Source organism: Amphiura filiformis, chromosome 12, assembly GCF_039555335.1.
Source record: "Amphiura filiformis chromosome 12, Afil_fr2py, whole genome shotgun sequence".
NCBI classification, from domain to species: domain Eukaryota; kingdom Metazoa; phylum Echinodermata; class Ophiuroidea; order Amphilepidida; family Amphiuridae; genus Amphiura; species Amphiura filiformis.
The window spans coordinates 16573213-16598467 of record NC_092639.1 but is presented as its reverse complement, the minus strand read 5'-3'; the positions used below and the strand labels follow the sequence as shown (position 1 = coordinate 16598467).

At 38.7% G+C, this 25255-nt stretch overlaps 1 protein-coding gene across 1 annotated transcript; it reads left to right on the top strand.

The window, feature by feature from the left end:
* Positions 1-4476: 4476 nt before the first annotated feature.
* On the top strand, positions 4477-25255 carry LOC140165868 (ethanolaminephosphotransferase 1-like). The gene is given in 10 exon segments (XM_072189208.1): positions 4477-4628; positions 11233-11301; positions 12641-12833; positions 14030-14298; positions 15863-15971; positions 18059-18107; positions 20546-20726; positions 23259-23339; positions 23341-23442; positions 25128-25255. Coding segments are annotated over 10 exon segments (1203 nt in total). The 5' UTR covers positions 4477-4562; the 3' UTR covers positions 25212-25255.

Below are 25255 nucleotides of genomic sequence, written 5' to 3'. Positions count from 1 at the left end.
AATTTTCTCAAAAATGTAGACCTAAAATGTGTAGTCATTTTCAGAAATGTTATGCAGAATTTTGTTCTAGTTAATATGATATCAAATATATATTTCAAAGTTGGATGTAACTCGACTTATGGCCAAAACGCGACCCCTATTTAGCACGTAAAGCCTCTGGAAATCTTTTTGTACCCTTTATCTCGTTCAGCAGACAAAAACGACAACCAACGGGCATTTAAATCTGGGCTATCTGCAGTTGATAGCAAAATCACACGAATCCGACAAACACCAAAAAGACATAAAACAGATAGAGAAATGTAAAACCTTTATTTCAAAGTTTGTTTCAGCGTCATACGGTATTCTATTTTTGAGATATTTCAATTTTAATATTACCCATGTAAATCAATGCAGGAGCTCTATAGACACCGGCACCAGAATCGAGCAAATTACGGCATGTCTCGCCACATTTTCTTTTGGTATAAAAATCGGCACTAGGCCGAATGCAAAGCTATAAAGAAATGTTAAAATGACGAAGTCGACCAAAATTGCTATCTTCAGAAGATAGCAAGCAAAAAACGTAAAAAATAATAATATTAAAAAAAAATATTTAAAAAACCCCATTGCCTAGCATGCGTTGTAAATGATGATTCAGTACGGCGCGAAACGGCAAAACTACACTAAACGGGGTTGCGCGTTCAGAGAAAAATCAGCATTAGGCCGTCTGCAGAGCTATAAAGAAATGTAAAAATGACGAAGCTAGCCATAATTTAAAACGGCACTTATAAAGCAGAGATTATCATCTGCCTGTTTCTCTATTTTTACCTCTTTTTGCCACTTTTTTTTAAATAGTGCGGCATATAGGCCGAATGCCGATTTTTAAAATTCCGGCAGAGTAGCCGTGCGCGTTTTAGGATTTTTTCATTATATCTACTGAAGATAGCATTTAGAATCTCATCCCGATTCATTGCATCTTTCTACTCTAGAAGTAATGTTTTACATTATTTTCTCTGCATTTTTACTTCATCATGTAGCGGCGAGTTTTTTCTTTCTAAAGCTGAATTTATACTCGATCGCCGAGCGATGCGATTAATCGCTTTTGAAAAAGCGATTTGCAATCGCCGAATTTTGCGATGCATCGCCCGTCGCTTTTGCATTTATACTTATCACGGCGATAGCGATTGCAGACGACAATTAAACTATTCTAAATGCCACAAAATACATTTTTAAAACATGAGTTGCTGTAAATAATTATTGCTTTGAATTAATTTATCACCAAAAGTTAAAAATCGAGAAAGGTAAATTAATTAGCAAAATAATAGATCCAGTTGGTTGTATATGATTGGTTGACGCATTCACGTGTCAAGCGATATCGCTGGGAAGTTGAGATTTCTTCAACTTGCAAAAGCGACGTCGTTTTTGCCTCAGCGATTTGAATCGATTGATCGGCTTGACGCTCGATGTAAGTAAACATTGAGCATGCGTGAAAATCACTTTTCTGCAAAAGCGATTGAGTATAAATTCAGCTTAATACATCAGTCCCGATCAGAAAGTTTAAAGCGATATTACAGACTCATCACTTTTCGCATCTGCCTGTTTCTCTATTTTTACCTCTTTTCCCACTTTTTTAAATAGCGCGGCATATAGGCCGCATGCCGATCTTTTTTTTATTCGCGCAGAGTAACCGTGCGCGTTTTAGGATTTTTTTCACTAAATCTACTGAAGATAGGCCTAGCATTTAGAATCTCATATAGTCCCAAATTAACGCATATAGTCCCAAATTAAACCAAAACAAAATATCGCAACATTTGAAATTTTAATTTGATTCTCAGTAGATATAGCACCAGTAGGCCTAATTCGATTCGAAAATATACATCTCGCGCAGGGGACAATGAAAACATAGGCCTGCATTTTATTTCAGTTAGGCCTATATACTAGTATTCAGTAGGTAAAACAAAAAAACACATGCAATTAAAATTATAAAACAAAACAAAATGTAGCAACATTTGAAATTTTAATTTGATCTTCAGAAGATAGCACAGTAACATGATTCTATATATATATCGCTTTAGGGTTCAATAAATCCGCCTGTGAAGCGCTTTCCCGTAAAGGTTTATCACGCCTATAGTCCCAAACTTTGCATAAAAATTCTAGAAAATCGGCACAATATTAACAATTTTAGTGTTGAAAATCGTGTTTTACTAGAACTTATGAATGTGATCTCTACTAATTTGAAAACAAAATGCGAAAATTTGAGTGATATTTACGATTATGTGCGCATGAACAAACGAGGTCAGAACGCGGTTAGCAGTCGGATGTAAACACGGGAAAATGTGCCCTTTTTATATAGCACTAATTTTCTCAAAAATGTAGACCTAAAATGTGAAGTCATTTTCAGAAATGTTATGCAGAATTTTGTTCTAGTTAAGATGATATCAAATATATATTTCAAAGTTGGATGTAACTCGACTTATGGCCAAAACGCGACCCCTATTTAGCACGTAAAGCCGAAATCTTTTTGTACCCTTTATCTCGTTCAGCAGACAAAAACGACAACCAACGGGCATTTAAATCTGGGCTATCTGCAGTTGATAGCAAAATCACACGAATCCGACAAACACCAAAAAGACATAAAACAGATAGAGAAATGTAAAACCTTTATTTCAAAGTTTGTTTCAGCGTCATACGGTATTCTATTTTGAGATATTTCAATTTTAATATTACCCATGTAAATCAATGCAGGAGCTCTATAGACACCGGCACCAGAATCGAGTAAATTCTTTTGGTATAAAAATCGGCACTAGGCCGAATGCAAAGCTATAAAGAAATGTTAAAATGACGAAGCTGACCAAAATTGCTATCTTCAGAAGATAGCAAGCAAAACAAATAATAATAATAATAATATTAAAAAACCAAGAAAAAAAAACCCATTGCCTGGCATGCGTTGTAGATGATGATTCAGTACGGCGCGAAACGGCAAAACTGCATTGAACAGGGTTGCGCGCTCAGAGAAAAATTGGCATTAGGCGACTGCAGTCAGCTATAAAGAAATGTTAAAATGACGAAGCTGACCAAAATTGCTATCTTCAGAAGATAGCAAGCAAAACAAATAATAATAATAATAATATTAAAAAAACAAGAAAAAAAACATTGCCTGGCATGCGTTGTAGATGATGATTCAGTACGGCGCGAAACGGCAAAACTGCATTGAACGGGGTTGCGCGCTCAGAGAAAAATCGGCATTAGACCGACTGCAGAGCTATAAAGAAATGTAAAAATGACGAAGCTGACCAAAATTTAAAACGGCACTTATAAAGCAGATATTATCATCTGCCTGTTTCTCTATTTTTAGCTCTTTTTCCCCCACATTTTTTTTTAAATAGCGCGGCATATAGGCCTAGGCCGAATGCCGATTTTTTAAATTCGGGCAGAGTAGGCCTAACCGTGCGCGTTTTCGGATTTGTTTCGCTAAAATGATCTACTGAAGATAGCATTTAGAATCTAGAATCTCATCCCGAGTCATTGCATCTTTCTACTCAAGAAGTAATGTTTTACATTATTTTCTCTACATTTTTACTTCATCATGTAGCGGTGAGTTTTTTCTTTCTAATACATCAGCCCCGATCAGAAAGTTTAAAGCGATATTACAGACTCATCACTTTCCGCATCTTCCTGTTTCTCTATTTTTACCTCTTCCACCCCCCTTTTTTTTTTTTAAATGGCGCGGCATATAAGCCGAATGCCGATTTTTTTTTATTCGCGCAGAGTAACCGTGCGAGTTTTAGGATTTTTTTCGCAGATATCTAGGCTACTTAGCATTTAGAATCTCATAGTTTACAACTTTACATTATTTTCTTTATACCTAGCATTTAGAATCTCATAGTCCCAAATTAACGCCTATAGTCCCAAATTAAACCAAAACAAAATGTCGCAACATTTGAAATTTTAATTTGATTCTCAGTAGATATAGGCCTAGAACCAATAGGCCTAATTCGATTCGAAAATATATATCTCGCGCAGGGGACAATGAAAACATAGGCCTGCATTTTATTTCAGCTATAGGCCTAGGCCTACTACTTAGCCTAGGCCTACTAGTATTCAGTAAAAATAGTAAAAAAGAAAATTTTGCATATTTAAATGTGTTCCTAACATTTTCCTACACCTATAGAAATGGTGCCCAAAATATCTGTGCCAAAAATCGCTTCCCCCCCCCCTTCGACCTGCCAAAATCGCTAGCCCCCCCCTTTGGCCTACACATAATTGCACCACTACTATGCCATATAGGCCTACTTGAGTGGCTATTTGACATTTGTGGGTAAAAATTGAAAAAAAAAGTCACAAAAAGCCAAACATAGGCCTCTCAGTCCACGTTTCTTGTAATTCGCGACAAAGTACGTTTTCTCAATTTATGGCAGCGATTGCGCGTCATAGAGGTCATGAATCATGATCAGGTCATCATTGGCGTGTCACAGGTCACAATTAACACACGATCAGACGATTACGATCGTGCGAAAATTTCGCAGTCTGTGCAGTGTTAGTTTTATTTGTAAAGTTCTATGTTTGAAAGAAGTTGAAATACTAAAATGTCGTGGGTACTAAATACTAAATATCTGTCTGATAAACAGATTAAAGGCTTTGATAAATACAAGGTAAGTAAGGATACATTGCATTTATTTTAAGCTTATCAACAGGGTTGTTGAATTTGACATGCTCTGGCCTCTGCGCTCTCTCACCATGATCAGGGTTGGGTTCTTGTTACAGGAATCTTACTATAAATAGGGGAATGTTGTATGTATCTATCTGGGTTAATCAAAGGCTCCGTCAGTTTCGATCCAAATGTCACCCAAATTCATACGGGAGATCGAGGAATATACCGAGACGGTAATGCGAAAATTTGGTTGAAAACGGTCAAGAATTGGCCTCAAAATCAGTGAAAATGTGGTCCGTTGCTATGCTGGGTAAGTGAGTCAGTTGTTAAGCTAGCCATGCGCGTCGTATGGGCGATCTAATGCCAAGCATTCACGAAGCGCAGCGATACCAAGGGTAACGCAGCACTACGCCATGCCGCGTGTAAACGACGCAGAGTCACGTAATGAATGATAATACGGGTGAACGACCGACCGTAGGCGTAATAAATACGGGAAAAAGAAGTGTTAAAAAGTACAAACAACATGAAGAGGTATAGGCCTACTGTAATTAAAAAAGAAAACGAAATGAGGACAAACAGGTAGGCCTACGAGTATGTGGGTTATAGTTAGTCACAGTAAGAAAATGAAAACGGGAATAAAATAGGCTAAAGAAGGAAAGAAAAAAGCTATTAAACTGAGGACAGAACTAAATAAATAACATGAAAACAGGAAATCACAAGCTAAGCAGCAAATAAAAAATGAAGCCAACAGGGAAATGTAAGAAAGGACAGATTTAGAAAATAACGGGAACGGGATTGAGTAAATAAAAAACATGGTAACGGAAATTTGCAAGCTTAGCAGCAAAATGTTTTTAAAAAATGGAACAAAATTGGCTCATGTAGAAGAAACTAAAAAGAAAGAAAGAAGCTAAAATGGAAAATTAGGCTTAACGAGGGTCAGACTCAGATAAATGAAATTTACCTTTTCAATGATTCTTCCTGTTCAGTAATTCCTCCCGCTTTAGTGAACGCCCCATTAATACTCACCTAGCGGGACCCAGCAGTAGCGCTGGTGTCCCGCTAGTCTTACCAGGCAGCGACAAATTTTATTTTTAGCTTGCCCGATCGGGCAGGCAATATTCAAAAATTGGTTGCCCGAAATTGCCCGAAATTAACCCATATTCCCGGCAACAATTGTCAACAAAGTTACATACCGTACTCATCATGCAGTGCAGTGCATAGTACCGTAAGTGTGCCGAATTTGGCAGTTTCATTCTTACGGAAATCCGATATTTTTCTCAGTTAAGTTGATAAATAAATGAGTATTCATGAAATGCGCTATAAAAAATAAACATTTTATTCACTTATTTCACTAACTGTTTGTTTCTAATGTGTATTTTATGTGAAATTTTGTCAGTAAAGTCACAGCAATTTACGTATTTCGCCAACCACTAATACATCTCAATCTCACTCATATGCAAATACATGACCAGCTGACATCATTGACGCCATGATATTTGCACTAAACAGGTTCTATAATTGGCCAAACTTCTAATACGCCACGTAATGCCATGATGTTCATTAGCATATATGTTTGCAAGTCTGGTGTGGGATACGATGAAGTGCCTAGCTAAATTAGAGTTCCGCTTGAAGAAGTTTTCTACTTTGTTTTGACTGTTTTTTACTTCTGTGAACACGCCAAGTTGGACAGAAATATTCTATTTTTTTATCAACAAGCTTTAATTGGTTTAAATTCAGACTTGCCCGATCGGGCACAGCTCTTCAGAGTTTTAATTGCCCGACAAAAATGTGATTGCCCCGGCTGCTCGGACAGGCGATTTGTCGCGCCTGAGTCTTACTATAAATAGGGGAATGTTGTATGTGGCATATGTCAAAGGCTCCGTCAGTTTCAATCCAAATGTCACCAAATTCATACGGGAGACCAAGAAATATATACGGGAACGTGTTTAAACTTTATTTGCTTGAAAACGGTCAAGAAATGGCCTCAAAATCAGTAAAAAAGTGAGTTTTCGGGTAATTGTTGTTTACGGGGTATGCCAACCAACGCGTCCACATATCTAGCAGAAATCGCGTCGTTAGCGCGTCGGCGTACACAACGCGCGCCACTTGACCCGCACGCACAGGTGCGCATAGCCAACTTGCGTACTGGGATATAGTTTATGTATACGGGATGGGATATCGGCGGGGAAAACGGGATTAGGTCTACGAAGACTATAAATATACGGCCAGGAAGGAAGGAAGCAAAAATAATAAAGAAAGAAAGAAAGAAAGAGCAAAAATTAAAAAAAAAAGGAATGGAACAAAAGTGGCCCATGTAGAAGAAATTCAAAAGAAAGAAAGAAGCTAAAAAGGAAATATTGGCCTAAGGAGAGTCTGGTTTAGATAAATAAAATTTACCTTTTCAATTATTCTACCTGTTCAGTAATTCCTCCTATAGCTCCTCCTATTTTAGTGAACGCTCCCATTTACTCATCTAGCGGGACGCTCATGTGGATGCAAGTTTCCGACGGATGGCAAAAATATGCGCGTCCAAAACAGATATTTGTGCTGCCTGTGTAAAATTAGGCCGGGCCGGGCTAAGACATGTACACGCTTTTATGTTTATGGAGTTATGATGGCTGGTTTCACTTTCCTGCCACTTGCCGCTTTGCCGCTCTGAAGATGAATTAAGTTGCCTCACTGCACAGTCGGACCAGAATCTAGCAGTGACCTGCGGCAAGCCAATATATCGATCACTCCACCCCTAGGCTTTGCCGCGGCGACAGCAAGCACTGCTGTGCTGGGAGTTGAATTCAAGTCAACTCGGAGCGGTGCCGCTCTGACGTATGAGAACAGAATATGATTTTGGAGCGGTGCGACCATGCTGGCATGGCCACGGTGGCAAGAGTGGCCTTTAGAGTCATCAGCTGCATGCTGCTCTGCTTGTAGACAAGTGCAAGCGGCATGATGAAGCGTCACGCCGCTCTGCTGCAAGCGGCAGAAAGACCCTATAAAGCAAAACTTGTCGCTGATCCCCGATCTACCCCCATGGCTTTATACCCAGTCTGGTCACATCATACGTCATCGTTTTGCAGAAATGCTATTCCCACGCATGCTCAGCGGACCGCATGTATGATGTGGTGAATTCTGACGTTTTGTGATTGCTTGCATCCATTTTCCACAATCTTAATCCAATCAATGAACGCGACGGCCTTCTTTGGTACCGGTAGTGTAAAAAAATTAATGGGACCCCGAAAAGCGAAGTACGTAATTGGGTTGCAAAAAATACAATTTTAACTACCGTACTTGGACAATTGCTAAGCTAGCCCGAAACATCATGGCCCTAGTTGTTCCTTCCTCACCATAGGGCCATGAACGCGGTACCATGTTAAAAAGTCGGGCACCTTGAACTCATGTCGCGGTGATGACGCCACACTGACGGCATCTAATTATAGGAAGAATTCAAAACACGGCGATTTATAACGGTCACAAGTCTGGTCTTTTACATCCTCAAATGTGCTCAAAATTTACGAACATGCACCAAATATGTTTTGTTTAAGTCTCATCTTCACGTGAGGAATGGTAGGAAGTGGTTATTTATGAGAAAAAGTGGTATTTTATGTGTACCCTGGAAAGGTTTAAGGTAGACATCTCAGACCTTCGTACGGAGAAGGACAGTGGAAATCGTAGTGACGGAGGTGTCAGGTGTGAGTACCTCGGGCTACATTGTATTGCTAAGCCAGTCAGCGTGCTCGATTCTTAACAACCATGTTGAGGTTTTTGAGAGGTGATTTCATGTAGTGATCCAGCGATCGAGTATAAATTCAGCTTGACAACTGCTCTCGCAGGTGCAATAACAATACAGGAAGACAATCACTGACATTTACAAAATGAATTTAATGATTTGTTTATGACATGCATTGGGTGGATTTTATGATCGAGGTAAGGTTTTTGGGCTGTTCCGGCATGAATATTCTCATTTTTCTGTATCATTTTTTTGCGGACACTTTGATAACAGACCCTTCCAAACGCTATACAATGTAGGTTAGAAACGATAGTAGTACAATTGTACAAAATATACATTTTGATATAGGCCTAAAATTATGTGCACAAAATAGAACAACCAATATACTGTCAAAGGCTAGGGATGTATGGTGTATACGGTATGACATCACCACTCAGTCGGCACTCCAATGCTGGTTTCATACTACCCTGCCGCTGAGTGGCGTGGCGCACACGCATTGCAGACAAACGGACACAATAAAGGTTTGTCATTGGTTGAAACGCCCTGCCGCTTGCCGCAGCGGCAAGCGGCAGGAAAGTATGCTGGAGGCTTTAGATTGCAATAGATCCCTTCTTCCCATTGCTTGCTTTTGCCAAGGTTTGGATGTTCCAAAAGTAAAGCAAAGTTTAGTGATAATGGATTGCACAGGAATGACGAGGAAAATTGCATGCACACTGTGTTACAAAGTGCTGCATGCCCCAGGTGCACCAACTGGTGAATCCCTAGTACAAGTATGAAATCGCAGGTTATTGCTATTAATCCCCACCAGTGCCTGATTTTCTGGGTTAGAGGGTGGTGGACGTATAGGCAGAGAGTAGTTATTCTTGAGAGGGCACTCACCTCATTTGCATGGCAAAATTACCCGTCTCCTCTGCAGCCAATTTGGTTTCGCTCCATCGAAATCAAGCTGGTCACGGAGGAGACTACTTTCCTTTGTGTTTGTTCATTTGTGTATGGAGAGCCCTTCTTGGAGTCCGCTTTGACTCAGGCTACGCCTCAGCTAGAGTCCCACGCTGCATTGTACTATAAGATCATTCTCTGTGAACTCGCTAGAGCAAGGAAAATAAAAACTGGTTTCATTACTATCTGTTTTTGAGCTTTTTTGCAGTTCTGCGACCATGGTGTTACCAAAACTGTCTTTGCGTCCATTAACATGTGCTGGAGTCTAGCACAGGTCAACCAAAGTCCCGGATTTTAATAAGACAATAATGATTGACACACACACCAGGAAGTTTCTCATCCAAAAGAATGAGAAAATTTAAATTCTCACCATTTTGGCCGTTTCTCATCAAAATGTCAGTTTTCTCATCCAAAACTTCCTTATAGTGTATTAAGTTAGCTTAGGCCTATTGATCCTAAATTTGCTGGTAGGGTAAAACTCGCTTTAGGGGGTGTTTAAAAAGTTGGCCACACATGCGTATAGGCCTACATTATCAAACTTGAGTGCCCCTCCCCCCTCCCCGGTGAAATTTGAGACTCATTTGGTCACCGTCCTAAGCGTCCTTGCCCACACGAGTCACCCAGGAGTAGGCCCTACCCGGCATTATTAATTATTAGTGGTTAGCCTCCCTAAATACAGTCGCGTGATCGTGTTGTCAATTATCGTTACTTGTGTCCATGGATATGACCCCATGTATAAGTAGTCTTCATAGAATTCACACAGTCTATGCCATGTCATTTACGGATACAAAGAGGATAATAATGTTGAGGGCGCCCACAAAATCTTACACCGCCTTACACAATGTTCCAAGGCAAAGTTCAGTTTAATATTTACTCATCGTATAAATACAGACGTTTTATTATGTGACGATGTTGTCTGGATGGGTGGACAGTTGTCACACTGTGGAAAAAACAACAACCGGGAATCCGCATTCATTTACAAATAGCATTAAATTAGTATCACATAGTGGCCTCCGTGCAGTGGAAAACCTTAATTCTTACATTAAAAAGTAATGAAAATGACAAAAAACCGGATCCACCTGTACGCCTATAAAATGGGCACAGAAATTTGTCTCAAATATGAATGAATTTTAAGAAACATACGGGATATGATGAACCAATGACCTGACGCCATGATAGTAGGATCTATTAGTCGTTTTATATACAATGTATATACCGTGTTGTCATAATACCAATATTTGACATAATATATAACGAGTAATATTTAGTATTGTAAATATGCAGTTCATATGCACAAACGAACACTGATCTTTATGATATTCAGGTTGTTGTACATCTCATATAACATGTCATATAGGAGGTCATATGTGTTGACCTTCTCCTATATTGTATTTGTTCATCTGTGTATGGAGAGGATTAGCGCCATTAAAACTCCATCAGTATTTGGGCGTAGTTCAGTGAACTCACCAGATTGCTATTCCAAGTACTTTGATAAATACAGATAATATGTATTAATGGGTCGAGGCGATTGCATTGAAAAACTAATAAATTATTCATAACAGTTACGTAATCAATCGATAGTGCGGACACTTTTCATTTACAAACCACCAAAATTCGTAATCTTTTAGCGTTGGAAAAGAAACCACGTGAATAGAGTGTCATAGCCCTGGTATAGGGCTGGGCATCACTAGTGCTTGCTATATCACGATTTGGGGTTTGATACATCATAGGCACATTGTTAAAAGCCTAAAATATATTGCATCATGGGGGAGCGAGTTGGCGCAGCAGTAATTCCCTTGCCTTGCACCACTGAGGTCCCGGGTTGAAGCCCCGGCGCGGCCCAAGGACTCGTGTGCACTTGGTTTATCCCGATTCCATGCTCGCTCTCGCAGGTTTTCTCCAGGATCTTTTTTTACTTGTTTGTCTATATTTGTCTTTTCAGTACAATGCAGTGGATACTTCGCCTCTCTCTGTGTATGTGATGCATCCATTTTGGAATGCTGTAGTAAAGGTAAGCACACAGTGAAAATATATCTATTCTAACTCAAATTGTAAATTAATTTTATGAATAAATAATACATTCAGACATTAAATTAATTTTTTTGCAACCCCATTTTGAAAGTTTTATCTGATGCAGAGCAATTTGAAGTGCAGTCTCAGACAATTGATACATAAAATCAGTAAATGTGGTATTGCAATTTTGCACCACACTTTTAAAGTTATTTCGCAAAAGGTGAATTTTGGGGTGCCAATTGCACTGCCATAGGGCTTATTTTGAATGCTGAATACATTATTCTGCAAGTGAAATTGCCGCTGGTAAAATGATGCACGTCAAGGTGGAAGCATAATACTTTAGCATCAAGATATATGCAAAATTCCTATTTTAAATTTGATGTAGAAAGATGTGGAAGCAGCAATGCCTTGAAAACTTGATAAGATTTGATTTGTTCAGATTGGGTAACCCTGTGCTGTGTAACCCAAGTCCATTGGGGTTCATTTGAACACGGGGAGTGACAGGTTAAAACAGTCAGGAGTTAACACTCCACATTTACTGTTCTCAAACCTGACTGTGAGCTACATGTTCAGGTACAATGTATGCTCAGCAGGTGGCTCTCTTGTACACAGCACCAACGGCTTAACATACCCTCCGAAGGACAGAATTCTCCCATGGTTCATTTACAATACACAACTCTAAATGATCAATTGGGAGAGCAGAAGTCTGAATTTAATCTACAGATGTTGCCAATTAAATTCACACTTTTTTTTAAAGTCAATATCCCAGTACGTTTTCCACCACCAGGAATCAAATTGGGGACCTCGGGACGGGTACCAGAAGCGAGAACACTAACCACTGAGCAATGCTCTCCCAAAATGTATACATGCTGCTTCTTGTACTGTACCAATGCGCCACAAGAAACTCTTCCAAAGTATTCTTGCACATACTCGGCAGTCCGCACTTTGTAATGCGTGCCACACTTTTTAATGGAGAGAAAAACATTGGACTTGCACGTGTGAAATAGGTGCTGAATTCGGCGTACTAGATTTACCTCGAACAAAATTGTGTGTGACATCATCAATGTATACAAATAGTGGAAAAAGTGGTGGGGTCAGGAATTTTCAGTATAAAGGGTGCCTCAGTAAAAAGCGTGGAGGTCATTAATTTTCAGTATACAGGCTGCCTCAGTAAAGAGGCTGGGGGTAAAATAAAAAGGCTGGGGTCAAACCCCACTGCCGAGTATTTTGAAAATAGATGCACTTAAAAACTTAGTGAGTCTGACATAGAAAAACAGACAAATTTACCCAACATGTTAAATGTGATTTTAATACTGCATTGCATTTTACCTCCGCAGACCGTGCCTATGTGGGTTGCACCAAACCTACTAACATTCACAGGGTTCGTGATGCTAATTGTTAATTACATACTTCTGTCGTATTTGGATTGGTCATTCTGTGCGTCCAGTCGAGAACATCCTGATTATCCACCGATTCCATGGTGGGTGTGGTTTTTGTCTGGTAGTTTCCAGTTTCTTGCCCATACACTTGGTAAGTCAAATGGAACAGAGATGCCAGATTTCCTGATTTCAGGAAATTCTGCTCAGATGTTTATGTGCAAAAGTATACACAAAAGTAAATTTTCAGGAAATTTCCAACCATTTCAGGTAAATTTTTGTCATCAACCACTGGCATCTCTGAATAGAAAAACTGTCTATCTAGAGTCCTGGTCATACATCATGTACACTTGCCTTTTCCTGTGCATGCTCAAATTGTATGAAGCATGACGTGAGATGTATCTACCTTACCTTACCATGAGAAAGTATCCAGATAGGTATTAGGCAAAAAAAAAAAAGGGTTTGTCTCAAAGCTCACGAAAAATTAAAAACAAATGCGAAATGCAATTTTTTTTTTTTTTTTTTTTTTATTCCTGACTTTTTTCATGGTATTTTGTCTGATTTTCGCTAATTTTTTCTGGAAAAAACTAAAAAAAAAAATTTTTTTTTTTAAATAAAAAAATTCGCATTTGTTTTTTGTCAAATCGTGGTATTTTACAAACGCGCGCCTTATGCTTGAGATGCTTGAGATTCATGCCAAATGTGTAAGAGTTGACAGCCTCAACTTGGAGTTTATTAGTTGGCACATTCTGTTTGAGACCCCAGTTCATTCACTAGACATGTATTCATCCGTGAAAAAGATGATTGTTTCAAATGTGGTGTCATTGTAAAGGGGAATAAAGTAGCTATCCAATGATATTCAACACCAACCCTCGAATTAAGGGTCTGAAGGGGCACGGCAACTTTTTTAGGGCAAGTTGATAATTGCCTTGGATTTTCACTGAAAAGGCTTGGCAGCATGGCAGTTTGTAATATTTCAAGAGGGCATCATGGCAACTGTTGAAAATTTGAGAAGGGCACCAAGGCAATTTCTCAAAAGTGAAGAAAACACATACAAACATAGATAGATGATTTTATAATAAAGGGGCAGGGCTGGAGCACTGACGGCAACTTCATTACAGGGTACGGCAAGTGACTGCCTTGGGTAAAGAACATATTTTGAGGGCATTACGGCAGTGGGGATGGGCACCCACAGCAAAATGCCATGAGGGCTGTTCAACACAATATGATCATGTCAAAATAATCTATAGATGCTTGAAAAACTTTACAAGCTTTTGTTGAGGAGTTTATTTTAGGTCAGCCTTATACTTGTCTCACTAATGACATCAAAACCTACCTTTTTGTTTCCAGATGGTATTGATGGCAAGCAAGCAAGACGTACAGGCTCCAGTACTCCTCTAGGAGAACTCTTTGATCATGGCAGCGATAGCGTGGTAGCAGCCGTGCTACCTCCAGCTCTATACTGTATCTTTGGTCGTGGGGCGACAGACTATGGGGCTAGTGTGTGGACGTTATATTGGGTATGCTGGCATATCATCGGCTGCTTTGCCCTGTCGCATTGGGAGAAGTATCTGACCGGCGTACTCTATCTTCCATGGGGATATGATATTAGTCAAGTGGTATGTAATACAGGCTGTACATTGTTTCTTGTCTTGCTCTCAAGTTGCGAGTGTTGTCATTGCATTTTGCGGCTGCGTAGCCAGAATGCAGACAACTGGCCCTTGTAGAGGCTTATGTATGCACCCCGCCAGATTAGGTTAGCGATTTAAACCTGACAGTGACACTGCGAATATACAGGTACCAGTTATGTTCACCCCTGTATATCCTAAACAAAGACTTCCTGTGCTCTATAGGTCTGATTTAAGACCTCATTCGATGCTATATGGGGGTCCCAAACGGAGCACAGTCAGTTCAACTCCAAGATGCAGATCATCGTAAACCCGGGGGGGGGGTACTCAGTACAAATGACCATACAGGGATGCATTTTCAGCCTTTTGGTATATCAATGACCCCTTTTTCAAAGCCTATTTTGGTATATGAATGGGTCCTTTTTTCAAAATTTTCTCAATTTTTTCGGAAAATAGCCCAATTTTTCCTTAATCTAGCCAAAATTTTCTCAAAATTTGTAAAAACTAACACAATTTGGGTTAATTTCGGCCGAAAATTTTGACTTTTGGTATATCAATGGGTCCAAATTTCTTGAAAAATTGGTATAGGCCTATTTATGGGTCCACTTTCAAATTCTCAGCGCACGTCCCTACCAAAACCAAACTTGAGTACCCCCTCCCCCGGTCTTAAACAGGCTGTATCAGACTCCTGTACTCAGGCATGAGAATTTTCAGTTTAAAACTGAATTCAGTTTTTTATAGTCAAAATTTCCATAACTTTATTTAATTTCAGCCTGTTTTGGGTACTTTTTGCCCAATTTCACGCGCATTTTCAGTTTTTTCAGTTTTTTTTAGGAAAGTGCAGTCTCATGCCTGTGTACTGCACGACTGCTTTTTCATTGTGTAAAACATAACACTATGACCACAACCACCTAGAGATCTATGCAGTTAGCTATACTGGCAATGCATGGAGACAACAGGTGTCTGCGGCACACCTCAGTTAGCTGTCTTGTCTTTTGTAAATATCTGCATCTGCCGAATGCCCTTTGGTCACATATCGTATTTCGTCAAATAAACGCCCCCGGGGGCGTAACATTTTCCCAGGGGGGCGTTTATTCAAGGTCAATTTATTCACGCTAAAATGACGAACTATGAACTAGAAACACTGACTTCTGGTTCACTTCCGGGTTTCCAATCCAGATTTTCGCCAATTATTGACGCTATTATCGACCATGTGGGCAACTTGGTAAGCTTACTACACAAGATAGCATGGAAATGTCGGCATTTTTGAAACATCTTGGTTGAAAAAAGTGGTGGGGGGCGTTTATTTGAGGGGGCGACTATTTAACGAAATACGGTAGGTATACAGTATAGTTCTACACAACAGTAGCATGGCCACCCAGTATATGAAGGGTGGTACACAGTTATGCACAGCCTCATAAGATATAACTTGGGATACTGTTCCGAGATTTTGGCCCCTGGTGTCCAGCTTTCTTTGTATATTATAATTTGACATCTTGTGTTTTTCATTGGATTTAATTTCAACACTGATTTATATTTGTTTTGTTTTTTTCAGTCTATTTCAATAGTGTATTTAATAACTGCCGTATGTGGATATGAGATCTGGAAAGGGACATATGCTTTCGGGTTTGAATTCAGATGGTTTTTCCTAGCAGCCGTCTACGGTAGGTACTAATTTTATTTCCAAAGTTTTAATTTCAGAAGATTCATACCATACATGTAAGTTTATGTGAGTACATAACTGAATCTCCCAGTGGATTTGACATTCTGGCAAAAACATCTGGATTGCTGAAACCAGAATACTATATTGTCTGTAATAAATGCCCCTTTAATAAGGCCTAAAATTGTGTCATTGGCGTAACATAAAAAAATAGGGTAGGTAGGTAAGGATTTTTTTTTAACTTTTAAAGCTGTAAATTGCGTTTGATAAAGGCCTTGAAACTTTTTTTTTTTTTTACTTTTTTTAATTTTGATTTATTTAGGGATTCAATCATGTTTCACCGTTGTTCATCACCGATTAACAACGATGCGTCGGTGATGAACAACGGTGAAACATGATTGAATCCTTTCAACAACGAAAAGAAGCTAAAAATCATATAATTCACGATTATTTTACGAGGAATGTCAGTTCATCATTGCCACTCAGCCTTACAAAAACTTCGATGATTTCTCTTTTGATATCAGCAATAAAACTACAGAATAAAACGGCAATGTTTAGCCGCTTCCTGATAAATACTGAATCAACTTGTAAGCTGGCATACGCACAAAGGTTCCAGGCATGACGAATTTTACGCGCTCTCGCAGTAACGCATAGTCTCGCTTTCGCGTTCACGTATACGCTTACAGTAAAAGTGTTGGTTCATCACGGATTAACAACGGTTGGCTCCTGTACAAAGGTATAGGAAGAGTTGTTGAATTATCTATTTTTTATTTTGTTTTTCTGTTTTTTGCAAAAAAAAGTCTAGGGTCGGGCCTGCTTTTAGGGTCGGTCAGGTTCACCAATCAAACAATTTTTTTGGCCTAAACGTGTAGTGCAGAATGAATCCAAAACTTGTTGAAAACCCCTGACCTGTTACAAAAATATCTCAACCATATGTGACGATTAGATTGTCCATGTTACATCCAGTGTGATTGGTTGGTTGGTTTGAATTTGATGGCACCGTTTGCTAGACTGCAAAGATCTTGGAATAGTATCCCCTAGATTTGAAATACTGTACATGTTCACATAACCTCCTTCAACTCATTCACATAATTTTGGATACCAGGATCTTATTCGGATTGGTTGAACTTCTAATTAGCATACTTTTGGATACGTCCATATTTGGCTTACCTCATTAGTTATTAATGACTCGTACTTTGTTTACGTTGTGACGTCATTTGAGCTTGTCACTTGTCCGATGTAAAACACAACAAACATTAAATATATATATTTGTACTCTTCTTTCCATTACTGTTATATCGCGAAATACCATATAGCGCAAGTGTTAGTTTTTTATGTTAGGAAAATATTTCTGCCGATGACCCCATGTTGACCGTGGCTAAATATGTTATATTAATGCTGGAAAGTGGCTGGCGATCTGTCCGCCATTTTTATTTTTTCAGACGACTTGACATTTAGTAGACTTGCTTACCAGTCGCTTTTGTTAATTGTTATCCTAACTGCAGTTCGCACATTGAAAAGTGAACTCTGACGTACATGTACATGTACATTTGCGGCCAGGCATCAGTATACAGATGACCACTTCTAGCTGTTATATAAGTTCCTTGCTACATGTAGACTGTCACCCTCATTTGTCAATTTGCTGGGTTGACAACTAAGAAACTTAAAAAAAGAAAAAATCTGGTGACTGCGTAGTTGCATCCGAGATTGCGCAGTTGTGTCCAAATTGACCTTTTGACCATGTTTGTTATTAATACATATTTTCAGAACTTCAGAGCGCGATCCTATCACAATGGCGCAAGACACAAGCGCGCTGATAGACAGTCACCCTATATGGTGCACAACCAAAGTAACACGAGAATTTTTTCGTCGGATACGAATGTTAAGTTTTGCAGTTGTCACTACAAGCATAACACAAATACATGTTGCCATGTAGACGACAAAGAATCTAGTCTTAACTATTTGCCAACTCGTGACCATTTGCCCCACTCGCTGTATGATGCTGACTTATCCAAGCTGATATGTAGACCTCTTTTGTAATAATTTGTGTCTATACTGATGTTAATATTTCTGATTGATATATTTCTACAGGAGGCTCATGTTTTTTTTTCATTCCTATCAGCCTGTACAACATATACAGGTAGGTACATGTCCAGTGATGCTGTAATTTTCTTTATTGGAAATTTAGGGACAATAAGTGTGTTTTTGGCGTATTAATTCTTTGTGGTCAAAAATGGTCTGGAAACACCTCACTATAAAAACCAGCCATGTGGGGAATGTACCAGACATAGTCTCGGTCTCAGCCAGCTCATGCTCCTTCATCATTATATCTTAAGTGTAAAAGAACCACAAGATTGCTGGGATTGAGACTAGTCAGGGTTGTAGCTACGCTGGGCAGTGGCGGGCGGACCCACCCGGCACTCTTAATTTCCACCCGGCACTCAAGTTAATTTTGAGCCCAAATACCCAACACTCCAGTCTCAAATGTTTCAAAATCAATGAACAATCAGTATAAAAATGAGCAATTCTTATCAAAAAATTTTTTTTACCATTTCATATAAATTTGACCCGGCACTAAAATTTGCTTAGCTATAACCCTGAGACTAGTATATAAGAACGGTCTTAAACGATATGCTCAAAACTCGGCCTACATTTGTGTACATGATAAATTTACAATACACACGCTTAATTGATCATAACATCGCATGTTTGTTAAAGAGGCCATCCCACTTTTGGCTCAAGTTCCTTGGGGAATTAGTAAAGGTTAAAATAATTCATCCATGTAAATTCTGTTCTGTCTGTCATCAAAGTAACACATATAATTCATTTCCTATGTGGCGAACTGGCTGAGTGGGATGACAAATGTGATGCGATCAAGCAAAATCAGTCAGAACTCGGAAATATTGATTTTGAGATATAGCCAAACAAAGGAAATATTCCCTTTTGTTTCTTCTTGTTTTGGAAACTCTTGAATTGCTCATATCTTTGAAAAATGGGGTATCTGCAAAATACAGCTTTGTAAATGCTTTTTACTATCCTATAAGAAACTGAAAATTAAATATTTCTGAGTTACGACTGATTTTGCTTGATCGCATCACAAATGTGTCTCCCAATATTCTGCCTTTAATTCTTGTTTATGATTTTTTTTTGTGAAAAAATAACTGATTTAATTCAGTCTTTTTAAAGTTATATATAACGTTGTTCTGATTAAATAATCATCTGCATTAAGCCTATTTTTCATGTTCTTTAAAACCAGGGATCTCTAAACACAACTTCGTTTGTAGATAGAACAAGGATAAGGCTTTTTATGATACAATTAATTTTAAATACCAACTTGTATATTAAGGCAACGAGGCACCCTTTTAAGGGCAATTTTCACTTTTTTAACTCCAAAATAGGCGAAAATTGTAAAAAACACAAATCGGGGGCAACAGACTTCAGCTGAATTTTCGAAATGCATTTTTGTATATAACCTCCAACCAAAGTCCTTTCACCTCAGCAAGAAACAAATTTTTGACCGTGGCCAACCCTACTAAATAAATATCTGATATTGCACTTGATTCTGTGCGGTCAAAAATGGTTTGGAAACGTCTCACTATATAAAAACCAGCCATGTGGGGAATGTACCAGACATAGTCTCGGTCTCAGCCAGCTCATACTCCTTCGTCATTATATGTTAACTCTCTTCACGCGGGTGTCGACTGCAGACGACAAGTTTCAAATTTTTTTTAGAAATTCGAAAATTTCAGAAATGTAAATTTTCATGACCATATTTGGAATCAGCACGAAAAATGCATTAAAATGAGTACAAACAAGCCTAGTATTGATTCAGTAGTTCTTAAGATAACTCTTGATATTTTGAGAAAATATTTCAAAAGTTGAACTTTTTCCATTGAAGCGCATGGCTAGCACGCAGAGCATTAAGTGTAAAAGAAGCACAAGATTTAAATAACTTCAAGAACCACCCTTTAAATTGTAGCTCTTTTACCAGTTAGGATTTTTTTTCAATAGATGTTGTCTTAATTATCTGTAATTTATTCAAGATTTTACATTTGAGTGACAGTTTGTTTGATTTGTATTTCATAATTGGAATTGCCAACTCTTGGGCATTGTGTTGAGTCTTTTTGGTTGACTTTGGTGGATGTTATGTGAATGGGGAGGGAAAAAAATCTCAATTTAAATTCAAAAATCTGAAACACTGGAAACACTAGCGAATCATCAGTCAGTCTCAGTGGCGGCGCCAGGATTTTTTTTTTTTTTTTTTTTTTTTTTCGGAGGGGCATTGAGGGGGCAAAGTTAATTTCAGGGGGGCAAAATCAATTTTGGGTTTTTACTGGGGGGCAAGAGTTCTGACTGGAGGCTATTTGCCCCCCTCCCTGGCGCCGCCACTGGTCAGTCTACAGCATTACACCGCTGATGACAGAGAATGGTTTCTCTAAAGCATTCAGTTCAAAAACTGTTGTTGTTGAACAGTTGTAATAACTACTTTTGATCAAAAAATTTGTTATAAATAAAAGAAACAAAATCAGCAACTCTGTCCTCCTTAATGATCATTGATTCCAAACGTTTGCATCACAGGTCATATCGTGATGGCACAGGGAAGAACCGTGGGTTTATAGATGCTGCCGAGCCAACATTCCCATTTGTAATTCTATTCATTACCTCTACAACGTGGGCCGTGTATTCACCAAGTGATATCCTAGATGTAGAACCCAGATTGTTCTGTCTAGTCATGGGTTTATTACTATCAAATGCAGTGGTAAGTACCCTAAGTAGAAAATAAACTTCTGTCAAAGTGGACATTTTCACGCTATGTTTATTTTCGAACTTTTCTCGTTCCAAGCTGCTACCGCGTAAATAACAATGGGCAAATATATGCTTTTGTGTATACACAAATCCGACTTGACAATTCCTACACCTCACTGGCGGCCATAGCTGGGGGCCATCCATCCATTTTACGCGATGCCAGTATCACAGGCATGCAGCGTTTACCACTCCTGTGACACGGCACAAGTGCTTCATGCTCTGATGCGCTTGCGATAGTGGGAGTCTTGGATCGCAATCCAAACAAGCTAAGCTAGTTTGGCGCGAATGGCCCCCAGCTATGGCCGACTTAATCCTGACCATCACTTGGCTAGTCGGATTCGTCTATAGGTCAATGAAAGGAAACTTAATCTCTCGAAAATTTCCACTTTTACAGTATTGAAGAAGAGAATAAACAATAGGAATTTTGTATTTACTATCCTCCCCGTGTGAGGGATGACAGACAGGTTCAATCTTCGATAAAATATTGGACCTGCCTGTTGTCTGTCACACGTTAGAGGATTGTAAAAACTAAAATTTGTATTGTTTATTCTCATTCTTAGTCAATTAAATATTATTTTTTTAAATAATATTTAATTGACTAAGAATGAGATACATGTAACTATAAAACTAGGTTTATTTACTCCCCTTATTCTAAAGTGAACATAAATTCAGTTGCGCATACTGTGTGGCATATGCTTACTAGGGTGCATCAACGCCCCTATGTCAACCAATTTTCTTTCCAAAATCGATTGACATAGGGGGCGTTTGATGCACCCTAATGCTTACAACATGCTACATACGCACAGCTAGTGCGCAACTCAACAAGGGTGTTCCGCAACAAGGCGGACATTGTAGTCTACTGCAGGAACCAATGAAATTCAGCGCTTACAAGCTAACTATAGCTGCTGACTAAGAATTTAGAATTGAGAACTTGGGAGTTCTCCATGTTTGCATGACATCTTCAGTTGGGGAATAATGTACCTCCAAAATATTTTGCCATGCAGTCAGCAAACTTTTTAAAGTTAAGTTTAACCATTACTATATTTATTATATTACCGTAATGCACATGTGTTGAAATTGTATCAAGCTCCACATTACTGAAAAGAGAAAAAAAATAGATAAAAAGAAGACCATGGACCTTTTTTTTTCAATTTTGGTATAAAATATTGTTTGTTTTTTCAAATTTTTTCGAAAAAATGTCCCCAAATTTCAAAACATTTTGTGCAATTTTGTAAAACTTTGGCAAAATTGTTAAGTGTTAAATTTAAAAATCTGAGCCTCAGGTAGAAGAATGGGTGAAATGAAAATTGGTATTCTCGGAAGCACGCAATTAAACAGGCACGCATGTCACATTAGTTGCAGTAAATAAATAACATTTATATTATGTTGTGGGTCGCACCAAACTTTTCTCATTTGGGTCATAGGGAAAATGGTTTGGAAAGTCCTGCTCTAACCCGACTGCATTGTTGGATCGACTATGTTTTAAGAGAAATTAATGGGGAGTTGATTTTGCTATCTGGATTTTTTTATTCTGTTCCACACCAGAAGCTTATGAAATAGGTTAAAGTTTGTGGTTTAGAATGGAACATGCTATGATGTAGATTTTGTTCAATGCCGACAGTGAGGCGCAGGCATTAAGGACAGTAGATTGCTTGTTGATAGTGCAGAGGCTCTTTGCTTGTTGATAGTGCAGAGGCTCTTTACTGATAATATGTTCATATACAAATATATACTGCCATGAGAGGTTCTGGTTAAAACTATGGGCCGAGGTGAGATCAATAGTATTAATTGATCTCAACGAGGGACCATAGTTTTAACCAGAACTTCGAATAAAGGCAGTATACTGTATAAGTGGTAATTTTCGTGAGGGTTTTATTTTCGCGAATTTCGCAATTAGAGCTCCAACTTTAGAGCTCCAACTCACGAATATATGCAATGACGTATTAAAAGTATAGGGAAGGACTGAGCAATCGCGAAAATAGTATTCGCGAAAATGTGTCTCTCACTCCAAATCGCGAAAATTACCACTTATACAGTATATTTGTTTTATATACTTCATTAATATGTTCTTTGTTCATTGATTGGTTAAAAGAAAATTATTTGACGTTTTAACTCTGAGTGAACAGCATGACCAATTTAAGCACAACCTATATTTTGCCCTTCAAAAAAAATCGAATAGGCTAAAATAGGGCTAACCAATTACAACAGCGCGAAATCATGTTATGCCAGTTTCGTGTGCGTGAACTGTTCCGTTGCATCAAATGCGCGCACGAGGAAGGCATGGTCAAAAGTACTATTTACGGCTTGGAGGTACTATTTACGGCTCACCGGGGACATTGCAAATACTATTTACGGCTTAGAGGTACTATTTACGGATAGGAGTACTGATGGTAGAACTATTTTTGGTCATGTGATCCACTTTTAATCAATCAATGAACAAGAATATATTAATGAAGTATATAATAATATCTTTCTTTTCTTACAGTGCCGTCTAATCATTTGTCAAATGACAGATACCAGAGCAAGTCGATTCAACTGGCTTTTACTACCCTACGTGAGGATCAGCTGTCTTATCCATAGCCGCAAATATTGGCAATTTAGAGCTAGTTCTTTTATATGCGCTTACTGTGTTGGTTGTGTGTTCTCATGTTCACTTTGGAGTTAATGTGGTGAGTATTATAAACAAGTATTGAGTTTAATTTATACTTGAGCGATTGCTTTTAGAGAGCGATGGGCAATTGCCGAATTTTGCGATGCTTCGCTTGTCACTTTTGCATTTCGATTACAGACGACAATTAAAATATACAATTAGCGGCCACAAAATACATATTTAGAACATCCATTGCTGTCAATAATTATTGCAATTAATTAATTCATCTCCGAAAGTTAATGATCTAGAAAGGTAAATTAATTAACAAAATAATAGATCCAGCTGCTAGGAATTAGGAAATGATTGGTGGATGCATCCATGTATCAAGCGACATCGCTCGTGAGCACTCGGTTGTTGAGATTTCTTCAACTCGGAGAAGCGATGTCGTTTTTGCCTCAGCGATTTGTATTGATTGATCGTCTTGACGCTCTAGAAATGTAAGTAAACACTGAGCATGTGTAAGAATCGCTTTTCTCTAAAAGCGATCAAGTACAAATCGGCTTTAAACCACAGCCAGTTGGCCATGGATGCACTAAGCATCGATAGATCATTACAGGCACTGTTACCAGATTTATAATCAAATGACATGCTTGTGGGTAATGGTGCTTATGGTGGGTGTTGCGACTATGCTTAAATGTAATAGCCAGAGTATGCAAAATTGGTAAGTGGACTACGGAGAAGTCTATGTGTGGTGCCAAGTCAATTCGATTGTGTATTAGCATCTGTATGTCCATGCAGACAGGCCTCCAACTTGGGTTATTTGATCAAATTTTGTCCTTTTTAGATTGCTTTCAGCTATAACACATGACAGGTTAGTACCCTAAGCTCCGTATGAAAATGCAGATTTCAGATTTTTTTTTTTAATAGATTTTCTGACTTATCAGGCCTTCACGTATATAAATTTGGTGGAGCTCCATCAATCACACTCCTGGTTTTGTTGAGGAGCTCCTCAAAACCACTCTCCTGTGATTTTTGAGGAGCTCAATTTGGAACCAACAAGCGATAAACGTTACGTACCGCGTCGGTCATGTAGGTGGTTTTTAGTATCTGCAAGTTGAAAATACTGCTCATTAGGAAATTCCTAAATGCCTTGCTATTGCTCTTTCAGACATTATTACCAAATCGGGCAACAATCTGTCCTTTAAGTTGAAATCTCACTTGTTTTAACAATGTTTACTGCACTGTACAATTCAGAATTTCCACAGCGACATCTCTGCCCAGTCATTATTACATCGACCGATCTTCAAAACATGCACGCAAATGGAAAACAAAATGGTCGTATGTGCGATCCCCGACCCATGCCTCCGAGCACTACCTATCGTTCTAGTGGAGAAACAAACTTCGCACTTGTATTTTACGGAACGATGAGATGACCCAATGACCCGACATGATTTGTTATTGTTTCTCAACTCGATTGCCACACTATTTTGTTCGCAGAGCCTTTACTAGCATGTTGTTTCAATAGATAGTTATTCAGAGTGATTGATGTGATACAGCTGTTCTTGGAGTAAATTATTTTATTTGAAATGATCGTAATTCCAAATAAGGAGCGCTGTTATTTACGCTCCCGACTATGCTTTGAGGTGCACGGTAGGAGCGCCTGCACGATCGCGCTCCTCAAAAATAAAGGACAGTCATACTGAATGACTGATAGAGGTTGTGATTAATTCTTCTTTGTTTTGTTTCATTGTTTCCCCACTATAGGTGAGGCAACTATGTGACTATTTCAAGATCTATTGTTTCTCCATCACCAGTAAACCACCGAAAAATCACGAGAGAACCAAGTAAGAAGTAATGATGATGACAACGCCATTGTGGTAGGTCAGAGGTCA